Source organism: Psammomys obesus, unplaced genomic scaffold (assembly GCF_907164565.1).
Source record: "Psammomys obesus unplaced genomic scaffold, mPsaObe1.curated_primary_1811, whole genome shotgun sequence".
In the NCBI taxonomy this organism is placed as follows: domain Eukaryota; kingdom Metazoa; phylum Chordata; class Mammalia; order Rodentia; family Muridae; genus Psammomys; species Psammomys obesus.
The window spans coordinates 1,358,052-1,381,899 of NW_026596064.1; the positions used below are offsets into that span (position 1 = coordinate 1,358,052).

General features: G+C 45.5%; 2 protein-coding genes across 2 annotated transcripts in view; both read left to right on the top strand.

Moving 5' to 3' along the window:
• Positions 1-4,881, top strand: part of Ece2 (endothelin converting enzyme 2) — a 35,284-nt gene extending 30,403 nt beyond the window's left edge. The window contains 8 exon segments of the mRNA XM_055625151.1: positions 911-1,009; positions 1,112-1,189; positions 2,252-2,355; positions 2,512-2,622; positions 2,745-2,812; positions 2,971-3,161; positions 3,259-3,354; positions 4,011-4,881. Of these exon segments, the coding sequence (XP_055481126.1) occupies positions 911-1,009; positions 1,112-1,189; positions 2,252-2,355; positions 2,512-2,622; positions 2,745-2,812; positions 2,971-3,161; positions 3,259-3,354; positions 4,011-4,187 (924 nt within the window). The 3' untranslated portion in view covers positions 4,188-4,881.
• A 5,837-nt stretch (positions 4,882-10,718) lies between these two features.
• Positions 10,719-22,416, top strand: Psmd2 (proteasome 26S subunit ubiquitin receptor, non-ATPase 2). The gene is made up of 21 exons (XM_055625152.1): positions 10,719-10,901; positions 11,306-11,362; positions 11,640-11,804; positions 13,581-13,702; positions 13,845-14,069; positions 14,310-14,468; positions 14,613-14,757; positions 14,939-14,999; positions 15,395-15,541; positions 15,669-15,775; positions 16,297-16,424; positions 16,829-16,916; positions 18,236-18,398; positions 18,515-18,616; positions 18,799-18,944; positions 19,169-19,252; positions 20,222-20,390; positions 20,473-20,567; positions 21,277-21,403; positions 21,793-21,911; positions 22,075-22,416. The coding sequence occupies exons 1-21, from the start codon at positions 10,767-10,769 to the stop codon at positions 22,255-22,257; spliced, it is 2,727 nt and encodes a 908-aa protein (XP_055481127.1). The 5' UTR covers positions 10,719-10,766; the 3' UTR covers positions 22,258-22,416.
• The last annotated feature ends 1,432 nt before the right edge of the window (positions 22,417-23,848 follow it).

Consider the following 23,848-nt stretch of genomic DNA (forward strand, 5'->3'; position numbering starts at 1 on the left):
TTATTTATTTATTTATTTATTTATTTATTTATTTATTTATTTATTTATTTATTTTTGTGATTGTTTGTTTTGTTTTGTTTTGTTTTGTTTGAGTCAAGGTTTTTCTGTGGGGCCTTGACTGTCCTGACACTCTGTAGACCAGACTGGCCTTGAACTCATAGAGACCCGCCTGCCTCTGCCTCCCCGAGTGCTGGGATCACAGGCGTGCGCCACTGTGCTCTGTGAATTTATTTTTTTAATTAAACAAGTATGCCTAGCTTTATTTTTTAAATTAAAAAAGACATTAGTGGTGCCAGTACTGCATCTTAACATGCCAAACAAGTTTGTTACCGACAAGCAAGAAACCCAACCAGGAGTTGAGGCTAGCCTGCTACTATTGTAGACCAGGCTGGCCTCAGGTTTGAGGTGCCCTTTCTGCCTCTGCTTCCCCTAGCTGGCCTAGTGATACATTTTTAAGCAGAACAAGAGTAGATTGCAAAAATATATACACATTGCATAACACAGCTCCATATTTTGTCCGAATTTCTGGGCCAGGAAAAACACTAGGAATAATCTGGTTGTTAAAAGATAGCTGTGTGATAAGATTATAAATGGTTAGTTTTCTTCAGTTTTTAATTGTAAAAGTTCTGTTCATTCATCCCCTTCATAACCAGATGAAGATCAATGTAGAATATGAAGTTATAATTTACCTAACTGCCAATCCAAATGTTTATTTAATTACTTAGAACAACGCCCCCCACGAAAACAATACTGTCACCTGTGGTGGTCTCAGCATCCCTGAATGGCAAGCCTTCAAGAAGTCTTCACAATCCATGACTCCTGTCAAGATCAGGGTGGCCCCCGAGGGGAGACAGGGAGCTGAGAGGCACTAGGTGCCCAGGTGGCTGACTTGTGATCCCTGCCCCACTAGGCCGAGGGGATGATCAGTGAAATCCGCTCTGCTTTTGAGGAGACCCTGGAAACACTGGTTTGGATGGATGAGAAGACCCGGCTGGCAGCCAAGGAGAAAGTGAGCCATGGCTGTGTTTGGGGCGCCACCTTGAGGTGGTGATGGACGATACAGTTTTCCTGGGAGCCGCAAGGGAAACCCTTCATAACCTGGTCTCTTTAGGCAGATGCCATCTATGACATGATTGGTTTCCCTGACTTCATCTTGGAGCCCAAAGAGCTGGATGACGTTTATGAGGGGGTGAGTGCCTTTGTTCACAGCACTAACCTTCCGAGCCGTGGGGCCTGTTCCTAGCCTCAACAACTAAAGCTAGAGTGTTGAGGAGAGGCTGCAGACACAAGTAATCAAGTTGCTGAAGGATGGGTCCTCTGCCAGAAATGGCCAGATGGCAGAAAAATATAGCATTAATGAGTGGAGGGATTCGGAGTGCAGCCTGGGTTGATCACGTTCCTACTTCTGTGTAAGCTTGGACAGGACATCTTTGGGCCTCAGTTTCCTCTATAAAATGGGGCTTTAATAGTGTTCACTTTGCTGGGCGGTGCAGGACCGTGGTGGTGCACACCTTTAATTCCAGCACTTGGGAGGTAGAGGTGGAGGCAAACAGATCTCTGAGTTCCAGGCCTGCCTGGTCTACAGAGGGAGTTTCAGGACAGCCAAGAATACAAAGAGAAACTTTGTCTCAGAAAAACAAAACAAAACAAACAAAAAACAAAAAGGACTCAACTCGCAGCCTTGTAAGAACAAAAGAATGTATGTTTAAAAAAAAAAAAAACAACTGAGTGTGGTCACTCATACTTGTAATTCTAGCACTCGGGAAGCAAAGGCTGGTAGATTTCTGTGAGTTCATGGCCAGCCTTGTATACATATTAAGTTCTAGGCTAGCTAGGAATATACAATGAAACTCTTGTCTTAAAACAAAACAAAAGTAGGCTGGAGAGATGGCTCTGTTGTTAAGAGTACTGTCTGCTCTTGCAGAGGTCCTGAGTTCAATTCCCATCAACCACATGGTGGCTCACAACCATCTATAATAAGATCTGACACCCTCTTCTGGCATGCAGGGATACATGGAGACAGAGCACTCATATACATAAAGTAAACAGAGAAATCTTTAAAAAAAAATAAAAAGCAACAAAACTAATACAGCACTTGAAGCCTAAGTACCTATAAAATACTGTCAATTAGCCGTTGACTCCCATTCTACAGAGGGATGTGGGGAACCAGGCTTGCCTGGACAGGTCCTGCTGGGACTCCATTTTCTCCAACAGGCTGTCATCTGCTTTCTCCCTTCCACTGTTCCCACAGTATGAAGTCTCTGAAGATTCTTTTTTCCAAAACATGTTGAATCTGTACAACTTCTCTGCCAAAGTGATGGCTGACCAGCTCCGCAAACCTCCCAGCCGAGACCAGTGAGAATGGGAGGACAGACGAGGGGCAGCTGGAGGGTGGACCAGGGCTTTGGGGGATGGGACGAGGAGGGGTAGAAGGCCCCCCGAAGGAGGCAGACAGGTCAGGCCCTGGGCTGTTGGGCTGGGGGAGCCTCAGCCTCATCCTTTCCCCTCCAGGTGGAGCATGACGCCTCAGACTGTGAATGCTTACTACCTTCCAACTAAGAATGAAATCGTCTTCCCTGCTGGCATCTTGCAGGCCCCCTTCTATGCTCACAACCATCCAAAGTGTGTCTGAGGCAGGAGGGTCTATGTGCTGGGGCCTTGCCCTGTGGATAAACTGGGAGAGGAGCTGGGGGGGGAGGGAATCAGGAAATGCTCCTCCTTAGTCAGAATTCCTCATCCACCAGGGCCTTGAACTTTGGTGGCATCGGTGTGGTGATGGGCCATGAGTTGACCCATGCCTTTGATGACCAAGGTAGGGGCCAAGTCTAGAATTTCCAGTGACCACTGCAGGGATTTGGGATACTGTGGACAAGCCTTAGGGATCCTGGCATCTTTGGGCTATGGTTGGACGTTTGTTCCCCCATGGGTGAGTTATCCTATCGGTGGGTGACAAAGATGCGTTCTTCTTAGGGCGTGAGTATGACAAAGAAGGAAACCTGCGTCCTTGGTGGCAGAATGAGTCACTGACGGCCTTCCAGAGTCATACAGCCTGCATGGAAGAACAGTACAACCAGTACCAGGTCAACGGCGAGCGGCTCAACGGACTCCAGACCCTGGGGGAAAACATCGCTGATAACGGTGGCCTCAAGGCTGCTTACAATGTGAGTGGCCGAGGCCCCCCCCACCCCTGGGCCTCGCAGAAGGGTGCTTGGGGAAGTGCACAGGCACTGCTGGACCTGCTGTTTCTCATTCCCCCAGGCCTACACAGCATGGCTGAGGACCCATGGGGAGGAGCAGCAGCTGCCTGCCGTGGGGCTCACCAACCACCAGCTGTTCTTTGTGGGATTTGCTCAGGTATGGCCCCCTGGGAGAACTGGCTGTGCCTCCTAACCACTCCCTCCGAAGGAAGGATGCCACTAGAAGAAGTTGGGGGTCATGCAGGAGAGGTGCTGGGAAATGGGACTAAGGCTGTCATGTGGGAAGTGCATTGAGAGAAAGCTCGGTGTCCAGAGCCCGTGAGAGCAGATTTGAAGAATTTTATGTGAAAGGGGAGGACCGATGGTTTGAGTGGAATGGATGGGAACAAGCACCGATCCCTTCCTGTTACTATGAAAGAATGTGGAGAAGGAAACTATAGCTTGGGAATACAACATGACGTGTTCAGGGTTGCTCAGGAATAAAATAAGTAGCCGACTTAGCAACCAGGCAGGGTGTCCACAAGTAGTTGACCCCGAAGCAAGCAGTTTTAGAGGGTCAGTCTTTCCCCACAGCCATGCCCATGCCTGGTCACCCAGTGTCCAGGTGCTCCTTGGAGGCTTGGAGGGACTGAGGAGGCATGCTCCCCTCCTCTGGAGCTGGACAAGCCTCCTGCAGTGGCCCTGACACTTCCTGAACTCATCAGCAGGGCAGCCGTGGTTCATGACCAAGATGGCTCTGCTGTAGCTGAAGCCATGGCTTAGCTCAGCTCCACACTAGACACCATATGTCCCCATGTCTGTCCTGGCCCGCAGGTGTGGTGCTCGGTCCGCACACCAGAGAGCTCTCACGAGGGGCTGGTGACCGACCCCCACAGCCCTGCCCGTTATCGAGTGCTGGGCACTCTCTCCAACTCTCGTGACTTCCTTCGGCACTTCGGCTGCCCTGTCGGCTCCCCCATGAACCCAGGGCAGCTGTGTGAGGTGTGGTAGACCTGGGTTGGGAGAGAAATGGGCAACTGTGGCCAGGGACTGGGGCTTCCAAGTTAGGAGAAAGTAAAGGTCAGCTGGTGTGGTTGTCTTCTCACAACCAGGTGACGTGAATCTAGTTCCCTACCATCACCGCCACATTGTGCCTCTGCTTTGGGGGTGCCTGTGGCCTCCAGCAGAGATCTCACCATTCACTGTGACATCCTTTTATGTGTCACCCAGCAGGGAGTCCAGGCAGAAGCATCAGTTCCCACAGAAAGGATTCTGTCTCTTTTGGCACCAAGCTTACTCATTTTGGGGCTAAGAGGATGTGCTTGGGGCATGCCTATCTCTCCCCAAGCATACTCAATGCTCTCTGGGAATGAACTCCCTTCAGCCCCACAGGCAGGCTGCCCCCACCTATATTCCTTGTGCTCCTCCTAGTACTGCTGTTTCCCTCAAGGACAGAGCAACTGAACTCAAGTGGAAGGCCAAGGGCTCTTTCGGGTGAGAGGAGAAATGTGTATGTATAGTGGGTGCTGGTTCCCTTTGTTTCAGGGTGTGAGTCTTGGGATGACTGATTGTCCCTGGGGCCAAACAGAAAAGCAGATCTAGTAGAGAAAAGGAAAGAGAGTTTATTTTTGCAGGGAAGAGGGTGGGAAGGGTGTGGTCTTGGCTTTATAGGACCCTTTGCTAATAAATAGAACCATATCCGTCAACCCGTCTCTTCCTCCAGTCCTCTTTTTTTCTTACTCATCCTTTCATCCCACCAATGTTTGTGCAACTACAATATACTAGTAATTCTTTAGATACTGACTTAGTCACAGAAGCAGGGGACTGAGATTTGAAGCCCAAGGAGACAAACGTGGAGAGATAGTTGGGTCTGTTGGGTCATGGTACATTCTCCACATCTAGAAGAGTTTGCAGCTGTCCCCTGCATCTGTGGCCAGCCCGTCACTGATCTGAGGAGTAGGCAGGTCAGGTCAGCTTGGTTATTGTTTTTTATTTTGTTTTGTTTTTGAGATAGGGCCTCACTAAATAGCCCTGGCTGTCCTGGAACTCACTATGTAGATCATGCTAGTTTTGGACTCAAAGAGCTACCTGCCTCTGCCTCCAAACTCCTGGGATTAAAGGTGTACGTCATCACATCCCCCCCAAAAAAAGGAAAAAGTAAAATTTTTAAAGTAAAAAAATTTATTTACTATGTATACAGTGTTCTGCCTGCATGTGCATCTACATTATAGATGGTCATGAGCCACCATGTAGTTGCTGAGAATTGAACTCAGGACCTGTGGGAGAACAACCAGTGCTCCCAACCTCTGAGCCATCTCTCCAGCCCCAAAAGTAAAATTTTAAATTTACTTTTGAATGATATGTTGACCACCAGTCTCAGACGCAGGGGATAAATGGTTTCTTTCCTTTGGCGACTCCAGCTATTTCACTTTTTAAAGATTCATTTATTTTTATTTTATCTGCATTGGTGATCAGCCTGCATGTATACCTGTCGGATCCTCTGGAGCTGGAGTTACAGACAGTTGTGAGCTGCCATGTTGGTGCTAGGAATTGAACCCTGGTTCTTGGAAGAGTAGCCAGTGCTCTTAACCACTGAGCCATCTCTGCAGCCCCATCTATTTCACTTTCACCCTCACAAGCTTATCCAGTCCCCACAGCCACAGTATTCTGTCAGTGCTCTGCTCCTGTGATGCAGATCTAGCCTAACCACTTCACTGCAGTCAAAGAAATCTGGTTTGAACCCGAGGTTCTGATAATTATGACCTATCCTCCCCCCATTCCCATAAGCCTCAGTTTCTTCATCTATACAATGAGAAAGACAGCAAAACAGTCGAAAGTGTCCAATCACAGGAAAGTTCTTGGAGGTCTAGGTAGGTGTGAGTTTGTGAGGTTTGCAAGGAACGGAATGAGGGCTTGTTGTAATTGTCTTTGGTGTCTTTGTCCTCTTGGGTATGTCACATACATGTACCCCACAACCTGTGTTCTGCCCCAGTTTTTCAGTGGCCCAGACTGTCCCCATATGGGGCCAGTCATGCTAGCTGCTTACCAAGGGAAGGCAGTTACACTCCAAAAGGAACAAGATGTCTTGAACCACTGAGCCACACTGCTAGGTTTGAACCTCCAAGCTCAGCCACAGCGTAGACGCCAATATTATCGCGGGGAGGAGAGCTTTGATGCCCAGAGAACTAGTTCTGGTGCCAGCTTCTGTCACCCACGAATGTATGAAAAAAGGTGGGACTCATTCCTCTTCAGTAGTCTGTAAAATAAGCAGAAATAAGAATTTCTGAGACTTTCTATACCTTGAAAAGGAAATTCAACCCAGGCATAATGATACAGGTCTTTAATCTCTTCTATTTGGGAGGCTGAGGCAGGAGAATCATATGTTAGAGGCCAGTATGAATAGCTTAGTGAGACACTGTCTCAGAATAATGCAAAAGGCCTAAGACTATATCTCAGTGGCAGACCGCTTGCCTAGCATGAATGAGGTCCTAGGTTCATCTGTATTCTGGGGAAAGATTAATTTATGGGCTCTACAAATTTCAGAACCCAAAGAGATACTAATAAGTGATGTTTGTAGCATGGCTGTTGAAACAGTGGGCGAGACTGAGAGGGTCAAAGCATACTGACCATGTGAGATGCTTGGCAGTATATAGCTCTTCCTTCCCGATGCTTGATGTCAGAGACCATCTTTAGACCTGGGTCAGGCCAAGCTTGAGAGAGGCAGAAGCATGTGATTCCTTGTGATTTCATGGCTAGTCCAGCTACCTAGTGAGACCTTGTTTAAAAAAAAAACAAAAAAAAACGAGACAAAACTCCTGATTGGGACCAATGAGATGGCCTGGTGGTGAACCTGAGTTTGAGCCTTGGAACCCACATCTGGATGGATGAAGAGAGCTGTCTCCACAAAGATATCTGATTTGACATTCATTAATTTGCATAATCACAGGGCATGATGTGGATACTGAAGGATCAGCTGCAGATAAGAACTTGAGGCGAGCTTGAATAGATGAGGTCCTGTCTCTCACATACAATAATGATGATGATGATGATGATGATGATGATGATAATAATAATAATCTTGCATGCCTACAACACCACTGTCTCTGTGTCATGAGTGAGGAAAATGGGAAAAGATTCCAGGACTTTCAATACCAGATAAGACAGAGTGTACTAAAGACACATTTTAGACTCAGGTGCTCTTAATCACCAGCTGTTAATCTAAGTCTAATGCAGACATCTGTCTTCCATCAAATTATCAGGATGAGTGGGACCATCACCAGCCACAAGTGTTTCTCCAAACAATACTGGGCTCCTGGGCCAGATACCTGTACAACCAGATAGCTGCAGGAAGCTTACAGTGAACCAATGCTCAAGCAGGCAGTATCTGGCAGGCGCAGTGGCGCACCCCTGTAACCCCAGCACCCTGGGAGGCAGAGGCACGCAAATCTCTGCTAGTTTGAGGCCAACCTGGTCTACAAGAGTGAGTCCAAGACAACCAACGCTACACATAGAAATCCTGTCTTGAAAAACCAAAGCGAGAGAGAGAGAAAAAGAAAGAAAGAAAGAAAGAAAGAAAGAAAGAAAGAAAGAAAGAAAGAAAGAGAAAGAAAAAAAGAAAAAGAAAAAAAGCAGGCTTTACTTCTTTGTGAGCGCTCCACAGGGACTTGGTACCCAAAGTAAGTCAAGATGAAGCTCGGATAATATATGTCACCTTACACTTAATAGCCCTATCAACTCAATGAATGATGCTTCTGTTACATATTCTGTTGTATTGAGGCCAAGGAGAAAATGAACAATATTGGGCCATCTACACTATCCCATTGGGTAACTCATTCCCATTCAAAATAAGGAAGCCTGCCAAGAAATGTGATTTTACCCCTGGTAAAACTCTAGAAATATCAGGCTAGAAGAGAGTACTTCATAAAAATAAGCACACTTTCAAAGAGCCTATTATGATTCACCAGTGGACAATCCTGACAGTTTTTCAACTCATAACTCTGGGCTCCAGAGAGAAACCCAATGTCTTATTATATATATATATATATATATATAATAAGACATTGGGTTATATATATATATATATATATATATATATAAGACACTATATATATATAATAAGACAATATATAAATAATTTATAAAAAATTAAATATAAAAAAAAAATAAATATATATATATATATATATATATATATATATATATATATATATATGACCTAAAGATCAATGCAAAACCACTCAGTTGTCTGTTAAGTATTTGTTAAGGCCTGCCTCAAAGCAGGCATTAACTGGGTAGGAGGGGCACAAAGTTTAATCAGATACAGTTTCTTGCCCTCCAGCAGTTCAGAGTACAAGGTGGGAGAGATATGTGTCAAGTGCAGCAGGATCTCAGGAAAGAAATGCATTGCCTGAGAGGCAAGAAAGAAAAAAGTAACCTAGAAGGTGATACTGAACTCAGAGGATGATGGAATTTACCAGTTGAAAGGAAGGGCATTCCTTACAAATGGAAGAACCACTTGGAAAGGCCAGTCAGCTTGGAGGGGTGGAAAATATTTAGAATTGTGAAATGTTTAGGATGATCAGAGTATAAATGAGTACAAATGAAAGGGACATACTATAATTTCCACCTGGGTATCAGTAATAAAAGTGAATGGAAATCTGCTGTCATTTCTAAAGTTTACAGTAAAAATTTCCACAAAACATTTGGTCTTAGAAAAATACACAAAAAATAGCGACCCAGTCTCACTGTGTACCCCAATGGCAATCCTAGTTGGCTAGGTTTGCAGTACTTGCCGTGAATTCCCTCCTGTTGAATGGGCCTCGAGTCCAATTAGGTGGTTGTTGGTTGCCCCCCAAAACCTAAGTGCCACTATTGCACCCTTGGGAATATGACACTGAGCTGGTCACTGCAGCTTATAAGCCTCACCGCTGGGTAGGACTATGGATTGCTCTTTCCGTGGGCAGCTTGCATAGCACCTTCAGACACCATGACAGCTCTGGGCCTCAGGGAGGAGGCTTCCAAGCTAGTTCCACTCAATTCCCCCAACTGAAATATGTGGTGTCCTCAGTAATAAAGCCTTACCTTCAAGTTCTGGGAGGCAACCCAAGGCAACAGCGATAGCTTATGTTGTTTTAGGAATCTCCTGGATTCCTCTGACCAACAACTCCAAGGAAGGTTTCCTATGCCTGGTAATGGGATTTTTTTGTTAAGTAGTCTATAGTTCTTCTTAAGGGGAGCATTGTCACTCCAAATGGTGTAACTGTTAGGCACTTTTAAAAATTTCAACAGCATCTGCCTGGCTGCCTTAGAATTCACAATGTAGACAAAGCTAGCTTTGAACACAGAAGTCCCTGCCTTTGCCTCCTAATTTAATCCCAAATATTGGGAATGAAAGTATGGGCCACTATGCCTGGCTTAGGCACTTTTATGTATAGGTTCATTTCATTCTTTTAAGTGTTCTTGCAACTTTTTGTACTTCATATAGGCAGAAAATAGACTGAGGTAGGTAGCATACCTAAAACACACGGCTGGTACATAGCAGAATATGGTTTTAATGTCATGTTTCTGAAATTTGAGTTCCCCCATCTTTCCAAGTTTTTATTTCAAAACTACTTATACCTACAAAAGAAGTTGAAATATATTCCAACAACTTTTCATATACTAGCTGTTTGATAAACTGTTTAATGACAGCATCCAGTTCATCTCTGATGTACTGACTGGTATGTGATAGACTGATCTCATACATACATGTATCCACATATACTATATGTGTGTGTGTGTGCATGATGTATGTATGGATGTATATATGTATTCTGATATTTGTGATAGAAGTCATAAAAACAGACACTGGTAGAAATCCCCTACAGAGGACTAAAGCAAGCATGAAAAATGTATGGACATCCCGAAGACAGAACAGGCGATGGGCTGTTCAATTTCTGTCCCAAAGTTGGAGAAGTCATTGACAGTAGAAACGGATGGTTATGCCTACTGAGTCCAAGCGCTGACACAAAAGTGACAGGTTTTAATAATGAACAACAGTGGCAGTGGTGGTTTATGCCTGTAATCCCAGCACTCCCACGGCGGAGGCAGGTCCACCAGGTTCAAAAACATTTTTTGCTGCATAGCAAGTTCGACACTAGCTTGGGCTAATAAGTAATCACTCATCTTCACGTGGGGAAAATGTTTTGCGGTTACTATTCCACAGTGGTGTGAGGTCGGACATCATTACACTGACAGACCGCAGTCAGGAGTTCAAGACTCTTGTCCTAGTAGAAATCTACAGAGGGCTAAAGCAAGCATGAAAATGTATGGACGTTCTGTCCTCAGGAGGGCCTCCTCGTCGCACCGCGCTTCTAGCGGGAGAGAAGAGCTAGGCATCTCCGGAGCAAAGCATTCTCACAGCTGAGACACCCTAGCCCCAAACCGGTCGTCCGCGCTGGAGACCCGGAACTGTAATTCCCGGCCTGCCTCAGAGGTCAGGGCCCGGGATCTGCCGGGCGTTTCCGGCCTGGAGGACGACGCGCGAGGCCGTCTGGGAAAAGGGGCGGTGCGAGCAGGTGCGCGCGCAGCGGGCCGGCAGTGGCAGCGGAGATGGAGGAGGGTGGACGAGACAAGACGCCGGTGCAGTCCCAGCCACCCTCGGCGACAGCCCCCGGCGGCGCGGACGAGAAGTCGAGCGGCAAGGAGCGGCGGGATGCCGGGGACAAAGACAAAGAGCAGGAGCTGGTGAGGCGCGGCCTCGGGAGCTCGGGGAGGAGGCCTTGGGCTGAGTCACTGCTGGCTTGAAGGCCTGGGGCTGGTCTACCTACGGCCCGTCGCACCCGGGAGACACGCAGTGCGCAGACCCTGTGTTTCTGCTCCCTTCCCCCTCACTACGCGCTGCCCTCACCACCATGTCGTGGGTCTTGATGCCATCATTTTCTAGAATGGTTTTCAAGCAGAGCCTGCCTGTCTCAGAAGGTAGACAGCCTTTCCAGCAAGGCTGCCTCCCATCCCACCTCCTCCTCTTGCCCATCTGGTCTCCCCCCGAGGAGACATTCGCATTCTCCACCTGTCCCGGGGTGAATGGGAGGAGAATGTGATTACGGTTCCGTCCGTCTTTTGATGAACTTCTTCCCTTAACCCTCCAGTCTGAGGAGGACAAGCAGCTTCAAGATGAACTGGAGATGCTCGTGGAACGACTCGGGGTGAGTCAAGATGTAACCTGAAGGGGAATGTGTTTGGATGTTTCCCATTTGTTGGCTCTGTTTTGTTTGGAGACAACAATTAGATACCACATATTTGGTATTATGATAATTTGAGGGGAAACAAGCTGCAAAGGATATTTAAATGGGGTCATTTACAGGAGTTGAGGAATCATGGAATAGGAGCCACTTATGTCTTTGAGCAAAGCGTTGGTTAGATATGTCTGGGTTATGATGTGGAGGAATCCTCTTGGTCTGAGCACTAACATCCCTTGATCAGGAGAAGGATACAACCCTGTACCGACCAGCTCTGGAGGAACTGAGAAGACAAATTCGTTCTTCTACAACTTCCATGACTTCAGTACCCAAGCCTCTCAAATTTCTGCGTCCACACTATGGCAAACTGAAGGAAATCTATGAGAACATGGCCCCTGGGGAGAATAAGGTAACTTAGAATACTGTGGGGATCTGACAGTTGAAAAAAAATTTTTTTTTTATTTTGTTATGTTTGTTTGTTTGTTTTCAAGACAGGGTTTCTCTGTGTAGCTTTGGCTGTCCTGGACTCACTTTTTAGACCAGGCTGGCCTCAAACTTATAGTGATTCACCTGCCTCTGCCTCTGTGAGTGCTGGGATTACAGGGTGCCACCTCCCCCAGCCTGAATTCTTTTTTTTTAACTAGAAAACAAGAACCATAGTAAGTCACTGAAAGCCTAGTATACCTGACCTAGTCAAAAAGTTGGTCATAATCAGAATAGCCCCTCAGTGCTCCTTGACTCCTTAGAAGTTTCTGCTTCATTAGACCTTGTGATGTTTCCTTATTGTGATGTTTCCAACTTAATTAAACATTTTTGTTTTGTTTGTGTGTGCTCAAATGTGTATGTGTGTGCACACCCAAGCACACACATAGATGTCACACCAGTGCATGCCTAGAGACCGTGGGTGTTTATAGGTGGTTGTAGGAAGCCTGGCATGTTAATTGGTGCTGGGATTTGAACTCTGATCCTTATGATCTTGCAGGAAATGCTCCTAAGTGTTGAGCCCTGTCTCTAGCCTCTGTCATTTATATACATATTGTTTTGTTTTTGAGCCAGAGTCTCACGCTGTAGCCCAGGCTGGCCTCAGACTCACTGTGTAGCCTAGACTGGGCCTGAATTTATGCATTCTCCCTCCTGCCTCAGCATTTGGAATGCTGGGATACAGGCATAATCCAGCATGCCTGGCTTTCTGAAGCTTATATCTAATGGCCCCCCTTTCTGTCCTTTTCTTTTTCTTTTTTTTTTTTTTAATCTCTAAAAACCCACAGTTAAATCATATTTTCCCAGTTGGTACAACCCTAACCCGGAAGTCTTTAATTCTTAGTGGATTTTGAGTAGCCTTCTAATTGGCTTGCTTTTGTCCTTGATCTCCTGTATCACTGGTCTATCATCTAGCAGTTACAGTGATTTTCCTAGATCATGGGAGTTTTTATTAAAGATCGATCTTGGCTTTAGGTAGATGAATGCTTTCCTTGCCTGGCTGTGTGTATGCTCACCACCTGCATGTAGTGTCTGTGCAGGCTAAAAGCAGGGAACAGATCTCCTGGAGCTAGGGTTAGACTGTTATGAAACCCTGTGTGAGCGCTGGGAACTGAACTTAGGTCCTTGGTAAGAGCAGCATGTTTTTGTAACTTTTGGGCCAGTTCTCCAGACTCCTAGATTATGGATCTTTTTTTATTGAGACCTTTTAGTAGTTTTATTATTGCAATTAAAATTTATGCTGGGCACCTGTAATCCCAGTACTCGGGGAGGCAGAGGCAGGTAGATCTCTGAGTTCAAGAACAGTCAACACTATACAGAGAAACCCTGTCTCGAAAAACAAAACAAAATTATGCTGGGTGTGGTGAATTCTAATCCTGTACATTCAGGATATCTTGAGTCTAGAAACTTGAGGCCAAACTAGGCAATGTAATAAGAACCACTATCTCCTAAAATTAAAACTCAGGAACCTCTGTCTTTCTTTGGCACCAGTGTTTGGCACTCTTCAGTTAGGTTAGCTTCAGAGGGAGCTAGCAACACCAACTTTAGATTTTTATGAGGCCTAGCTTAGCAGATGGGAATTTTAAATATAGAGACTAGTATGTTGTGAATTTTAGTGGTGAATTTTGCTGACAGTCATCTTCATTCTGTAATGTCACAATCTGTTTTCCTTGAGTTTGATTTTAAAAGACTGGTTTTCTTACAGTGTTTTGCTGCTGATATCATCTCTGTTTTGGCCATGACAATGAGTGGTGAGCGTGAATGCCTCAAATATCGGCTAGTGGGCTCCCAGGAAAAATTGGCGTCTTGGGGTCATGAGTATGTCAGGTAAGACAGTTTCTTTTTGGGAATGTGAAGGGACTTGGCATTATTCTGTTGGTTTGGGAAACTGTCAATATACTGAATTCCTCAGACACCGAACTCCTTGAATCCCAGGCACTGCTTCCCTAATGATCATGTTTGTTTGTAGACACCTGGCAGGAGAAGTGGCTAAGGAATGGCAAGAGCTGGATGACGCAGAGAAAGCACAGCGGGAGCCATTGCTTACCTTGGTGAAGGAAATTGTCCCCTACAACATGGCTCACAACGCAGAGCACGAGGCTTGCGACCTGCTCATGGAGATTGAGCAGGTAGATATGCTGGAAAAGGACATTGATGAGAATGCATACTCAAAGGTCTGCCTCTATCTCACCAGGTAAGTGAACATGGTAGAGGTGGGTAGCATGCTTGCCTCCATCAGCACTAGTCTCACTCAGGCCTTTTCTCCCAGGGGATTGTAAGGTCACTTCTTGAAGACAGAAACTTCGTGTTTCCTTGGTTATCCTGGAACATATATTGCCTTGTATATATTAGGCATTTAGTATATATTTGGGTAAAGGATTTAAACAAGATAAATGAATTGTACTTTCTGAAATTTTACTACCTTTGCCTCTAGTTGTGTGAATTATGTACCAGAACCTGAGAACTCTGCTCTGCTGCGCTGTGCTTTGGGTGTGTTCCGAAAGTTCAGCCGTTTCCCTGAGGCTCTGAGATTGGCATTGATGCTCAATGACATGGAGCTGGTGGAAGACATCTTCACCTCCTGCAAGGACGTGTATGTACAGAGACTAGCAAAGGAGGGGATAGGTCTGTGCATGCGCTTTTGTGAAAAGCAGAGATTTGGCAGTTTCTAAATCACGGAAGCTTTTCTGTCCCGTAGTGACTGAGAGTGAGCAGGTATAATGGCTTTCCCCCACAGGGTGGTCCAGAAGCAGATGGCATTCATGCTGGGTCGGCATGGAGTGTTCCTGGAGCTGAGTGAAGATGTAGAGGAGTATGAAGACCTTACAGAAATCATGTCTAATGTACAACTCAATAGCAACTTCTTGGCCTTAGCTCGGGAGGTGAGATCTTCTGCTCTTGCCATAAAGGTTTTTGGTTGAAATTCTACCTGTCATTCTCCCTCCCTGACTCATACCTTTCAATAGAGTTTCTGGTTAAAGTTGCTTTTCAGTGGGATAGTATTCAGTGACACAGCTAGGAGAGTACTGGGGAAGTAATTGTGACCCTCTGACTTCTCTTCAGCTGGACATCATGGAGCCCAAGGTGCCTGATGACATCTATAAAACACATCTAGAGAATAACAGTGAGTACCTCTGTGTGGGGATTGGAGGGACTGTTAATTGTTCCTATTATATTGGGAATAATGCACTTCCAAAGAACTTCAAATTCCCATGAACTTTGTGTCCTGGTCACACTGTTAGAGACATAGACTAAGAGTCTAACTTAAAATCAGAGACTGACCGGGGTGGTGGTAGCACACACCTTTGATACCATTACTTGGGAGAGGCAGAGGCAGGTGGATCTCTGAGTTCAAGGCCAGCCTGGCCTACAGAGCAAGTTCTAGAACAGCCAGAGCTACACGGAGAAACCCTGTCTTCAAAAACCAAACCAAACAAACAATGATAATAATTAGAGCTGCCTACCACACTATATTCCCTTCGAGTCCTATACCTAACTGCCTCTCCTTCTCCTGTACAGGGTTTGGAGGCAGTGGCTCTCAAGTGGATTCTGCTCGAATGAACCTAGCCTCCTCTTTTGTGAATGGCTTTGTGAATGCAGCCTTTGGTCAAGATAAACTGCTAACTGATGATGGCAACAAATGGCTGTACAAGAACAAGGACCATGGTATAATTTTCTCTTTGTCATAAAGTCAGATGTTGTCTAAGAAGGATCCACAGTACAGTTTTTAGAGGAGCCTTCATAAGTTTCTCTGGGGAAGGCCTTCCAAAGCTGATAATCCTCCTTGTCGCAGGGATGTTAAGTGCTGCTGCATCCCTTGGCATGATTCTGCTGTGGGATGTGGATGGTGGCCTCACTCAGATCGACAAGTACCTGTACTCCTCTGAGGACTACATCAAGGTTAGTCTGGGCAAAGCTTATTCATTGGGGACTTTTTCTTCTCAAGTTCTAGTGCCTCTTTTTCATTGATGTGGTCTCTTAGTTACTTTCTCTTGCTGTGAAGAGGCTCCATGACCAAGGTATTTAGTTGGGGGCTTGTTTACAGTTTCATAATAGTCCATTATGGTGGGGAACATGACAGCAGACAGGCATGGTGCTGGGGTTCTCAAACTCACATCTTATTTGCAAGTTGGAGTCAGAGAGACTGGGCCTGGTGTTAGCTTTTGAAACCTCAAAGTCCACCCCCCAGTGACATGCCTCTTCCAATAAGGCTACACCTCCTAATCCTGTCAGAACAATTCCACCAAGTACAGACCAAGAATTCTGATATATGGTCTTGTGGGGTCATTCTCATTCAAACCCTCCATGAGACATGCCCAGTTTTTTCACTCCAGGTAAGGCAGGCACCACAGAGAGGCCAGTACTGCACTTTGTAGATGAGAGGGTAGACATCCTCAGTAGAGTCTGCTTGCTCTTTGCAGTCAGGAGCTCTCCTTGCCTGTGGTATCGTCAACTCTGGGGTCCGGAATGAGTGTGACCCTGCCCTGGCGCTGCTTTCAGATTATGTTCTCCATAACAGCAATACCATGAGACTTGGTTCCATCTTTGGGTAAGGTTTCTTGCTGCTCTTTTCTTTGGTTGGTTGGTTGGTTGGTTGGTTGGTTGGTTGGTTGGTTGGTTGGTTGGTTTTGGTTTTTTGAGATAGTTTCTCTGTGTAGCCCTGAGTATTCTATAACTCACTCTGTAGGCCAGGTTGGCCTTGAACTCAGAGATCTGCCTGCCTCTGTCTCCCAAGTGCTGGGATCAAAGGCATGTGCTTATTTATTTAAGTTTTTATTTTCCTGAGACTTTTTTTGTTAGTGCTTAGTTTATGAACTAGAGAAGATACTGCCAAAGACTGTCATGTGCCATTGAGTAATCTGGCTTTTGGTGAATATGTTGAGCAGTTCTGGTTTGTTCTTTCTTGCTGTTGGTCTGTGTACATGTTGGGGACTTTATCTCCTGACTTTGTAGGCTAGGCTTGGCCTACGCTGGCTCTAATCGGGAAGATGTTCTAACACTGCTGCTACCTGTGATGGGAGATTCCAAGTCCAGCATGGAGGTGAGTCATTGTTTAGTAGAAAAAGTAGGAGTGGTATGTTGGGGTTGTGGGACACCCAATAAAATCTCTTAGAACTGCAATTTCAAGTTATGTATGTATGATGGTTTATGTCTGTAATCTCAGTGTTTGGGGGACTGAGGCAGGAAGATGTCCCTGAGTTCCAGCTAGGCTACCGAAGAAGATCCTTTATCAAGCACCCTGTTACTATCACCCTACTATCACTACCCCGAAAAAAGAGAGAGAGACAGATTAGAACTTCAGGCCTAGATGAAGTTTGGTTGTGTATTGTGCTGAGCTCTAGCCTTGAAACCTCTGACCAATTAGATAAAGGAGGAGAAACCCAGTGTTGCTGAGGGTTGATGACCGTGCTGACCGCCTCCTGTCACTATAAAAAGCAGCACATACTTACGGGAAGCAGGTAGTGGAGCAAAACTCTTCACTTTAGCAGCAAGCAAGGAAGCAAAGTGGGGAGGAGCCAGGATCCCATCAATCTCTTCTCCTCTTTTCCCACTTTAATTTTTTCCCCACTGCTCCCTTCAAGGCAACTCCTCTGATGTTCTCAAAGGCTTCCTAAGGAGCTCCACCCCTTAGTTTCCACCGCTTCCCAAGGGTGCAGTCCAGGCCATCTTAAGCGGTCCAGGCCATCTTACACGTGGTGTAGGGGACATTTTAGATAGAAGCCAAGCAGCAATTCTCAGTTTTAGTCATTAGCTAACCTTCAGTTTTCTTGCTGATGCAGAGTCATTTTGGTGATAAATATTGTATGATTGCCAAAAGCAGAGATTTTAAAGTAAAAGATCCAAGTTTAAATCTTGGTACTTCTACTTACAAGCAGAAGATACTGAACAAGTAACTCAATCTCTTTACGCTTCATTTTCCCATCACCTGTTTTATGGAGTTCTAAGTTCTAAACACATAACACATAAGTGTTTAGCAGTAGCAAAGCTAGGGCTGTTGAGGTTGCAGTTAAGCCTTATGACTGACTCTTGCAAATCATCCTCTGATCTCTCACATGTGCTGTGTGTGTACGCATGCTAATGCTAAATAAGTGTAGTAAAACTTTCAAAGAATATACAAATGGGTTGGCACAGGGCCCAACATATGTAAGTATTCACTGATTTTACAGAAATCAGTTACCCATTAGGAAGAGTAACTTTACTGTGGTTGGATATAGTGGCACATACCTTGAATCCGGCACACAGAGGCTAAGGCAGGCAGATCTCTGACTTCTAGGCTAGCCTAGTCTACATAGTAAGTCCCTGTCTCAAAGGCAAGAAAATAAAATTTTGCTGTGTCTAATGCTGACTTTATTTTTCCAGGTAGCAGGTGTGACAGCTCTAGCTTGTGGAATGATAGCGGTGGGATCCTGCAATGGCGATGTCACATCCACCATCCTTCAGACCATCATGGAGAAATCTGAGACTGAGCTCAAGGACACCTATGCTCGTTGGCTTCCTCTTGGCCTAGGCCTCAATCACCTGGGTGAGACAGTGTTTTATCAAAAGGCTGACAGAACTGGACACAACAATTGGAGAGTTCATGTATCAGACTGAGCTGGATACAAGCGATTATCCTTTGACCGTTTGAATTTCCTTTAGGGAAGGGTGAAGCTATTGAGGCGATCCTGGCTGCATTGGAGGTTGTGTCGGAGCCATTCCGCAGTTTTGCCAACACCTTAGTGGATGTTTGTGCCTATGCAGGTCTGTGCCTTACTGTTTCCCAGCAACCCCACTTCTCTCTTGTTTTTTTTCTTCTTAGGTTCTTTCTCCTTTGACTTTCAGTTTGCTCTTCAGATTTTTTTTAAGGCTTCTTGTGTTTACAAAGTAAGCAGGTTTTTGATGCTTTCTCATGTTCTCTCCTCACTCTCACTGACCCACTGCAGGCTCTGGGAATGTGCTGAAGGTTCAGCAGCTCCTCCACATCTGCAGTGAGCACTTTGACTCCAAGGAAAAGGAAGAAGACAAAGACAAGAAGGAAAAGAAGGACAAGGACAAGAAGGAAGCTCCTGCTGATATGGGAGCGCATCAGGTGTGGGCCAGCGGGCACTCTGAACAAAGAGATAGCATAGATAAAAGAGGCACAACAGACTTTAGCTCTCTCCCCCAGGGACCACCATACATCAGAATAGTAGGACTGAGTTTTGTCCATGAAGGGCAGGGTGTTCCCTGCAGAAGAGTGCTTCTTAGATGAGTCTTGGATACTTGGTTGTTGTTCCTGGAGCTCACTGTCTTCTTATGCTTCTTGAATTGCAGGGAGTAGCTGTCCTGGGAATTGCGCTTATTGCTATGGGGGAAGAGATTGGTGCAGAGATGGCATTGCGAACCTTTGGTCACTTGGTGAGTAGTACAGACTAGACTAGAATATGGAAGTGTAAGGTGTCTGTATGTCTGGTGCTGGGAATTAAATCCATGGTCTTATGCATACATGGAAGTGATTCACCAGCACGCTACACTTTAGCCCTGGCTAGTTCTAATTTTGGTGGCTTAGAGTTCCTTGGTGGAGAATCAAGTCCCATTTAACCCATTAGCCTATTCTTGTCATTGAACTTGATTTGCCACACATACTTGTGTGTAAATGCTTAAAGGTATCAGTCTTCACCTTCTCCCTTCTCTGAGAGGGGTTTCTGTTTTAGTCAGCATTCTATTGCTACAAAGAGAAACCATGACCACAGCAACTTTTATAAAGGAAAATATTTAATTGGCGCTGGCTTACATTTTTATTGTCATGGCATGAAGTATGGTGGCATGCAGGCAGACATGGTGCTAGAACACTGATTCTCAACCTTCCTAATGCTTTGACCCTTCAATATAGTTATAACTGAAAGATATTTTTTCCAGTGGTCTTAGGGGACCACTGTGAAAGGGTTGTTCAACCTCCCCTGAAAGGGGTCATCACCCAAAGGTTGAGAACCGCTACGCTAGAGAGTAGTTTGAGAGTTCTGCATCCAGATCTGTAGGCAGAGAGATACGGGGCCTGTTGTGGGCTTCAGAAACTCCAAAGCCTGACCCCAGTGGCACACTTCCTCCCACAAGGCCACACCTTCTAATTTCTGTCAAGTAATACCGCTCCCTAATTACCAAGCATTCAAATGTATGAGCCAATGTGGGTCATTTCTATCAAGCCACCACAGTCTCTGAGGAGCACTGGGACTGCACATGTCTGCTCTACTCTTCTGGTTTCTGTGGCCTCTGGAGATTTACCCTTAGGTTCCCATGCTTCCACAGCAGGCAGTTTGACCTCAACTGTCTCAGCCCTGGGCTTGTTCGACCTCCTCCCATGCTGTTTTGTTTATTTTTTATCAACAGCTGAGATATGGGGAGCCTACCCTCCGTCGGGCTGTGCCTTTAGCGTTGGCACTAATCTCCGTTTCAAATCCACGACTCAACATCCTGGATACTTTAAGCAAATTCTCCCATGATGCTGATCCAGAAGTTTCCTATAACTCCATCTTTGCCATGGGCATGGTGGGCAGTGGTAAGTGCTGGAAAAAGGTCTTGAACAGACTAGAAGTCTCAAGGCTCTTTTTCTAAGCTTCTGTAACGTTTCCTGTTTCTAGGTACCAATAATGCCCGTTTGGCTGCAATGTTGCGCCAGTTAGCCCAATATCATGCTAAGGACCCCAATAACCTCTTCATGGTGCGCTTGGCACAGGTAAAGAATAGGAGACACCTCTTTCAGGTGTGGCAGCAGCAGTGTCTGTGGTGATGTGGGAGAACCTGGGAGAGAATATGTGAATGGGTTGTGGGATTTTTGTTTGCCTGAGAGGGAAGCTGTCTTTTTAGCTGTGATGTTGTATTTGACGATTAATATTTACTATTGGTTTATCTTTTATTATCTGTTAATCCTTAACAGCTTATACCCAAATCACCACACAGAGACTGGGTTTATTTAGTTAATCTAGAACACAATGCTGGCAATAATTACTCCCTCTTAAACCTCCAAGCCCTCATAGTTTCCTGACATTTAGATTTTACCTGTTATACTTGCTTTTTGTAAAATCTTAGGTCTGGTTCATTCTCCACGGCATTCCAAGATCTGTCCTCCAGCTCTGCTCTCCTAGTTCTGCCTCCGTCCTTCTCCCCTCCTCCACCTCCCAACTTCCTGTCCTCTGGCTCCTCCCTCTCTTCCGGCTTCCATTCCCTTGCTCAACATTGTGGCTAGTTGCTTTATTTTACCATGTTTACACAAAGTTGAGACAGGTGATGCTTAGAATAAATATCACAATGCAATGTCCGGATTGAAACCAGAGAATGGGGGAGAGAAATCAGCATTTGAATGAACAAGGGTAAAGTGTATACATTTCAAAAGAACATTATACCAACACTATGACTCCTCACTTAACACTTCTGTTTTTTTGCAGGGCCTGACACATTTAGGGAAGGGCACACTTACCCTCTGCCCCTACCACAGTGATCGGCAACTCATGAGTCAAGTAGCTGTGGCAGGATTGCTCACTGTGCTTGTTTCTTTCCTGGATGTTCGAAACAGTGAGTTCCTGTCAGGAGTGCATGGTGCACATTGAACCTGGGTCTGCCCTATCATGGCCACCTTGGCAATTTAGGATCAAGACCCCAACTTATCTTTTCTAGGTTCATTGGGCTTGTGGGAGGCCTCATGAGACCTTAATTTCTCATACTTTTGATGTAGCTCAAAAAATTTCAAGATGAAATCCTAAGCCACTAGGAAAAGTGATTTTCAGGTTCTAAGAATGTGAGCAAAGAGTGGTAGAGATATCTTGGGTTCCTTGTAGGGTACATGGAACAAAGTTTGGTCTTAGTTAATAGGTTAGTGGGTCAGGGCTGGGATAGATTCCAAAAGTTCAGGCCAGGCTTGCCCCATTGTCTATAACTTTTATTCTTTGTGCTTCCTTCCTTAGTCATTCTAGGCAAATCTCACTATGTATTATATGGGCTGGTGGCTGCCATGCAGCCCCGAATGCTGGTTACATTTGATGAGGAGTTGCGACCATTGCCAGTTTCTGTCCGTGTGGGTCAGGTGAGGAACTGGGTAGTTTAAACAGGAGGGCTCAGGGTATACCACAGAACCTGGACAATGTAGATACAATCCTATTTCTCGAATTCGTGTGGGCAGTGATGGAGACCGGGGATATTGCTTTTCTCCTTTCTGGAATCTTTATTTCAATCTTTTCATTCCACAGGCAGTGGATGTGGTGGGCCAGGCTGGGAAGCCTAAAACGATCACAGGGTTCCAGACACACACAACCCCAGTGTTGTTGGCCCATGGGGAGCGGGCAGAATTGGCCACTGAAGAGTTTCTTCCTGTTACCCCCATTCTGGAAGGCTTTGTTATTCTTCGGAAGAACCCCAACTATGATCTTTAAGTGGCCACTAGATATCCTGGACTGCAGCTGACCTTTTAGCAGGCTGTACTGCCTGCTGCCAGGGGTGGGTACTGTTCCAGATCTTTGGGGGAATTGTTACCTCCTGTTGTTTTGTTACTGAGTAAGATAACTTTGTTGAATAAAGACCTTTATCCCCAAGGTCTCTGTCTGTTTACTGGGTGTCATGGTCTGGGGCTAGACTGGAGAGAGGAATGGATGTGAGAAAGCATTGTTCAGAGTAACACTGAGCCATAGAGAAGCTAAGCGCATTAGAGTCCCTAAGACATTGAAAGATTAAACGTGAGACTAAACGTGGTTTCTTTTTAAGACCGGATGGTTTCTCTGTGTAGACCTAGCCATCCTGGAACTTGCTCTGTAGAACAGGCTGGCCTCAAACTCACAGAGATCCTTCTGCCTCTGCCTCCCATGTGCTAGGATTAAAGGCATGTGCCACCACTGCTTGCCTTGCATGTAAACTCATAACTAATCTTCAAAGGATTTTATGCACGCCTACCTTTCAAGTCCATTTTTTGACCTTGGCCTAAAGATGCCAAAGAATGTGCAGCCCCACTCCTTTCTACCTTGAATTATGTGCTGAGAGGGATGTCTTCATCTCCTGTGATCCATCCCATGCTCCTCTTTAGAGGCTGCCACTTGAGAGTTTTGGCATGCTAGCATCTCTGCTTGACTGGCCTCCAAGTGGAGGGAAATTAAAGTAGAGCAGCCTAATCCTGAGAAAGGTAATCACTCTTGATAGGCAGTACTGTTTTTGGGCGTGGCTAGCACAAGTATTAATCTACTGCTGTGGGGCCTGAAGCCTTGTGGGTATGTGTGTCTGGCATCTGGTATAGCACATGGTCCTACCAAATTATCATAGGTGATGTTTATCCAGCATTTACCTTGAATTAACCTCTGAGCAGTGGCTGGTTTTAAAGTAAGCGTTGGGAGAATAACTCTTGTGTTTCTGAGACTACAGCAATTTCAGGTGAGTTTAGTCCTTTGTTTTGGGAGGGGTTGATAACTTCCTCATTGTCATGTGAGAGGTAAAGACCAGGATTGGGATCTGTGATATACTTAGTCACTATGGTAATAGGACTCTAGGATTTGTTGGTTGGTTGGTTGATTTTTCCAGAGACAGGATTTCTATGAGTAGCCCTGGCTGTCCTGGAACTCACTCTGTAGACTGTTGAGGCTGTCCTCAACTCAGAGATCTGCCTACCTCTGCCTGAGTGCTGGGGTTAAAGGCATGTACCACTACTACCTTCCATGACTCTAGGATTTAAGACTTGACCCCGTTGGCTTTCAAATACAAGCACACACAAACACAGTTTTTGTTTTTGAGGCAGGATCTCTGTATAGTCCAGTCCCTGGAACTCACTATGTTGACCAGGCTGGCCTCAAACTCACAGAGATCAGTCTGTCTCTTTTTTTTTTTTTTTTCCAGTGTGTCTCTTGCATGCTGGTATTAAAGGTGTAAACTACCACAGTTGGCTTGAATTTTATTTTTTTTTTAATTTTGTGTATGGATGTTTTGTTTGAATGTGTATGCAGCCACCAGAGGTTGTCAGACCTCCTAGGACCATGGTTATAA

Excerpts from the sequence above, each read along its gene's own strand:
- Psmd2 (XM_055625152.1), top strand. The coding sequence starts at position 10,767 with ATGGAGGAGGGTGGACGAGACAAGACGCCGGTGCAGTCCCAGCCACCC. Across the intron at positions 11,805-13,580 it reads TGGCCCCTGGGGAGAATAAG|TGTTTTGCTGCTGATATCAT; the intron begins GTAACTTAGAAT and ends GTTTTCTTACAG. Across the intron at positions 15,776-16,296 it reads CCTCTGAGGACTACATCAAG|TCAGGAGCTCTCCTTGCCTG; the intron begins GTTAGTCTGGGC and ends TGCTCTTTGCAG.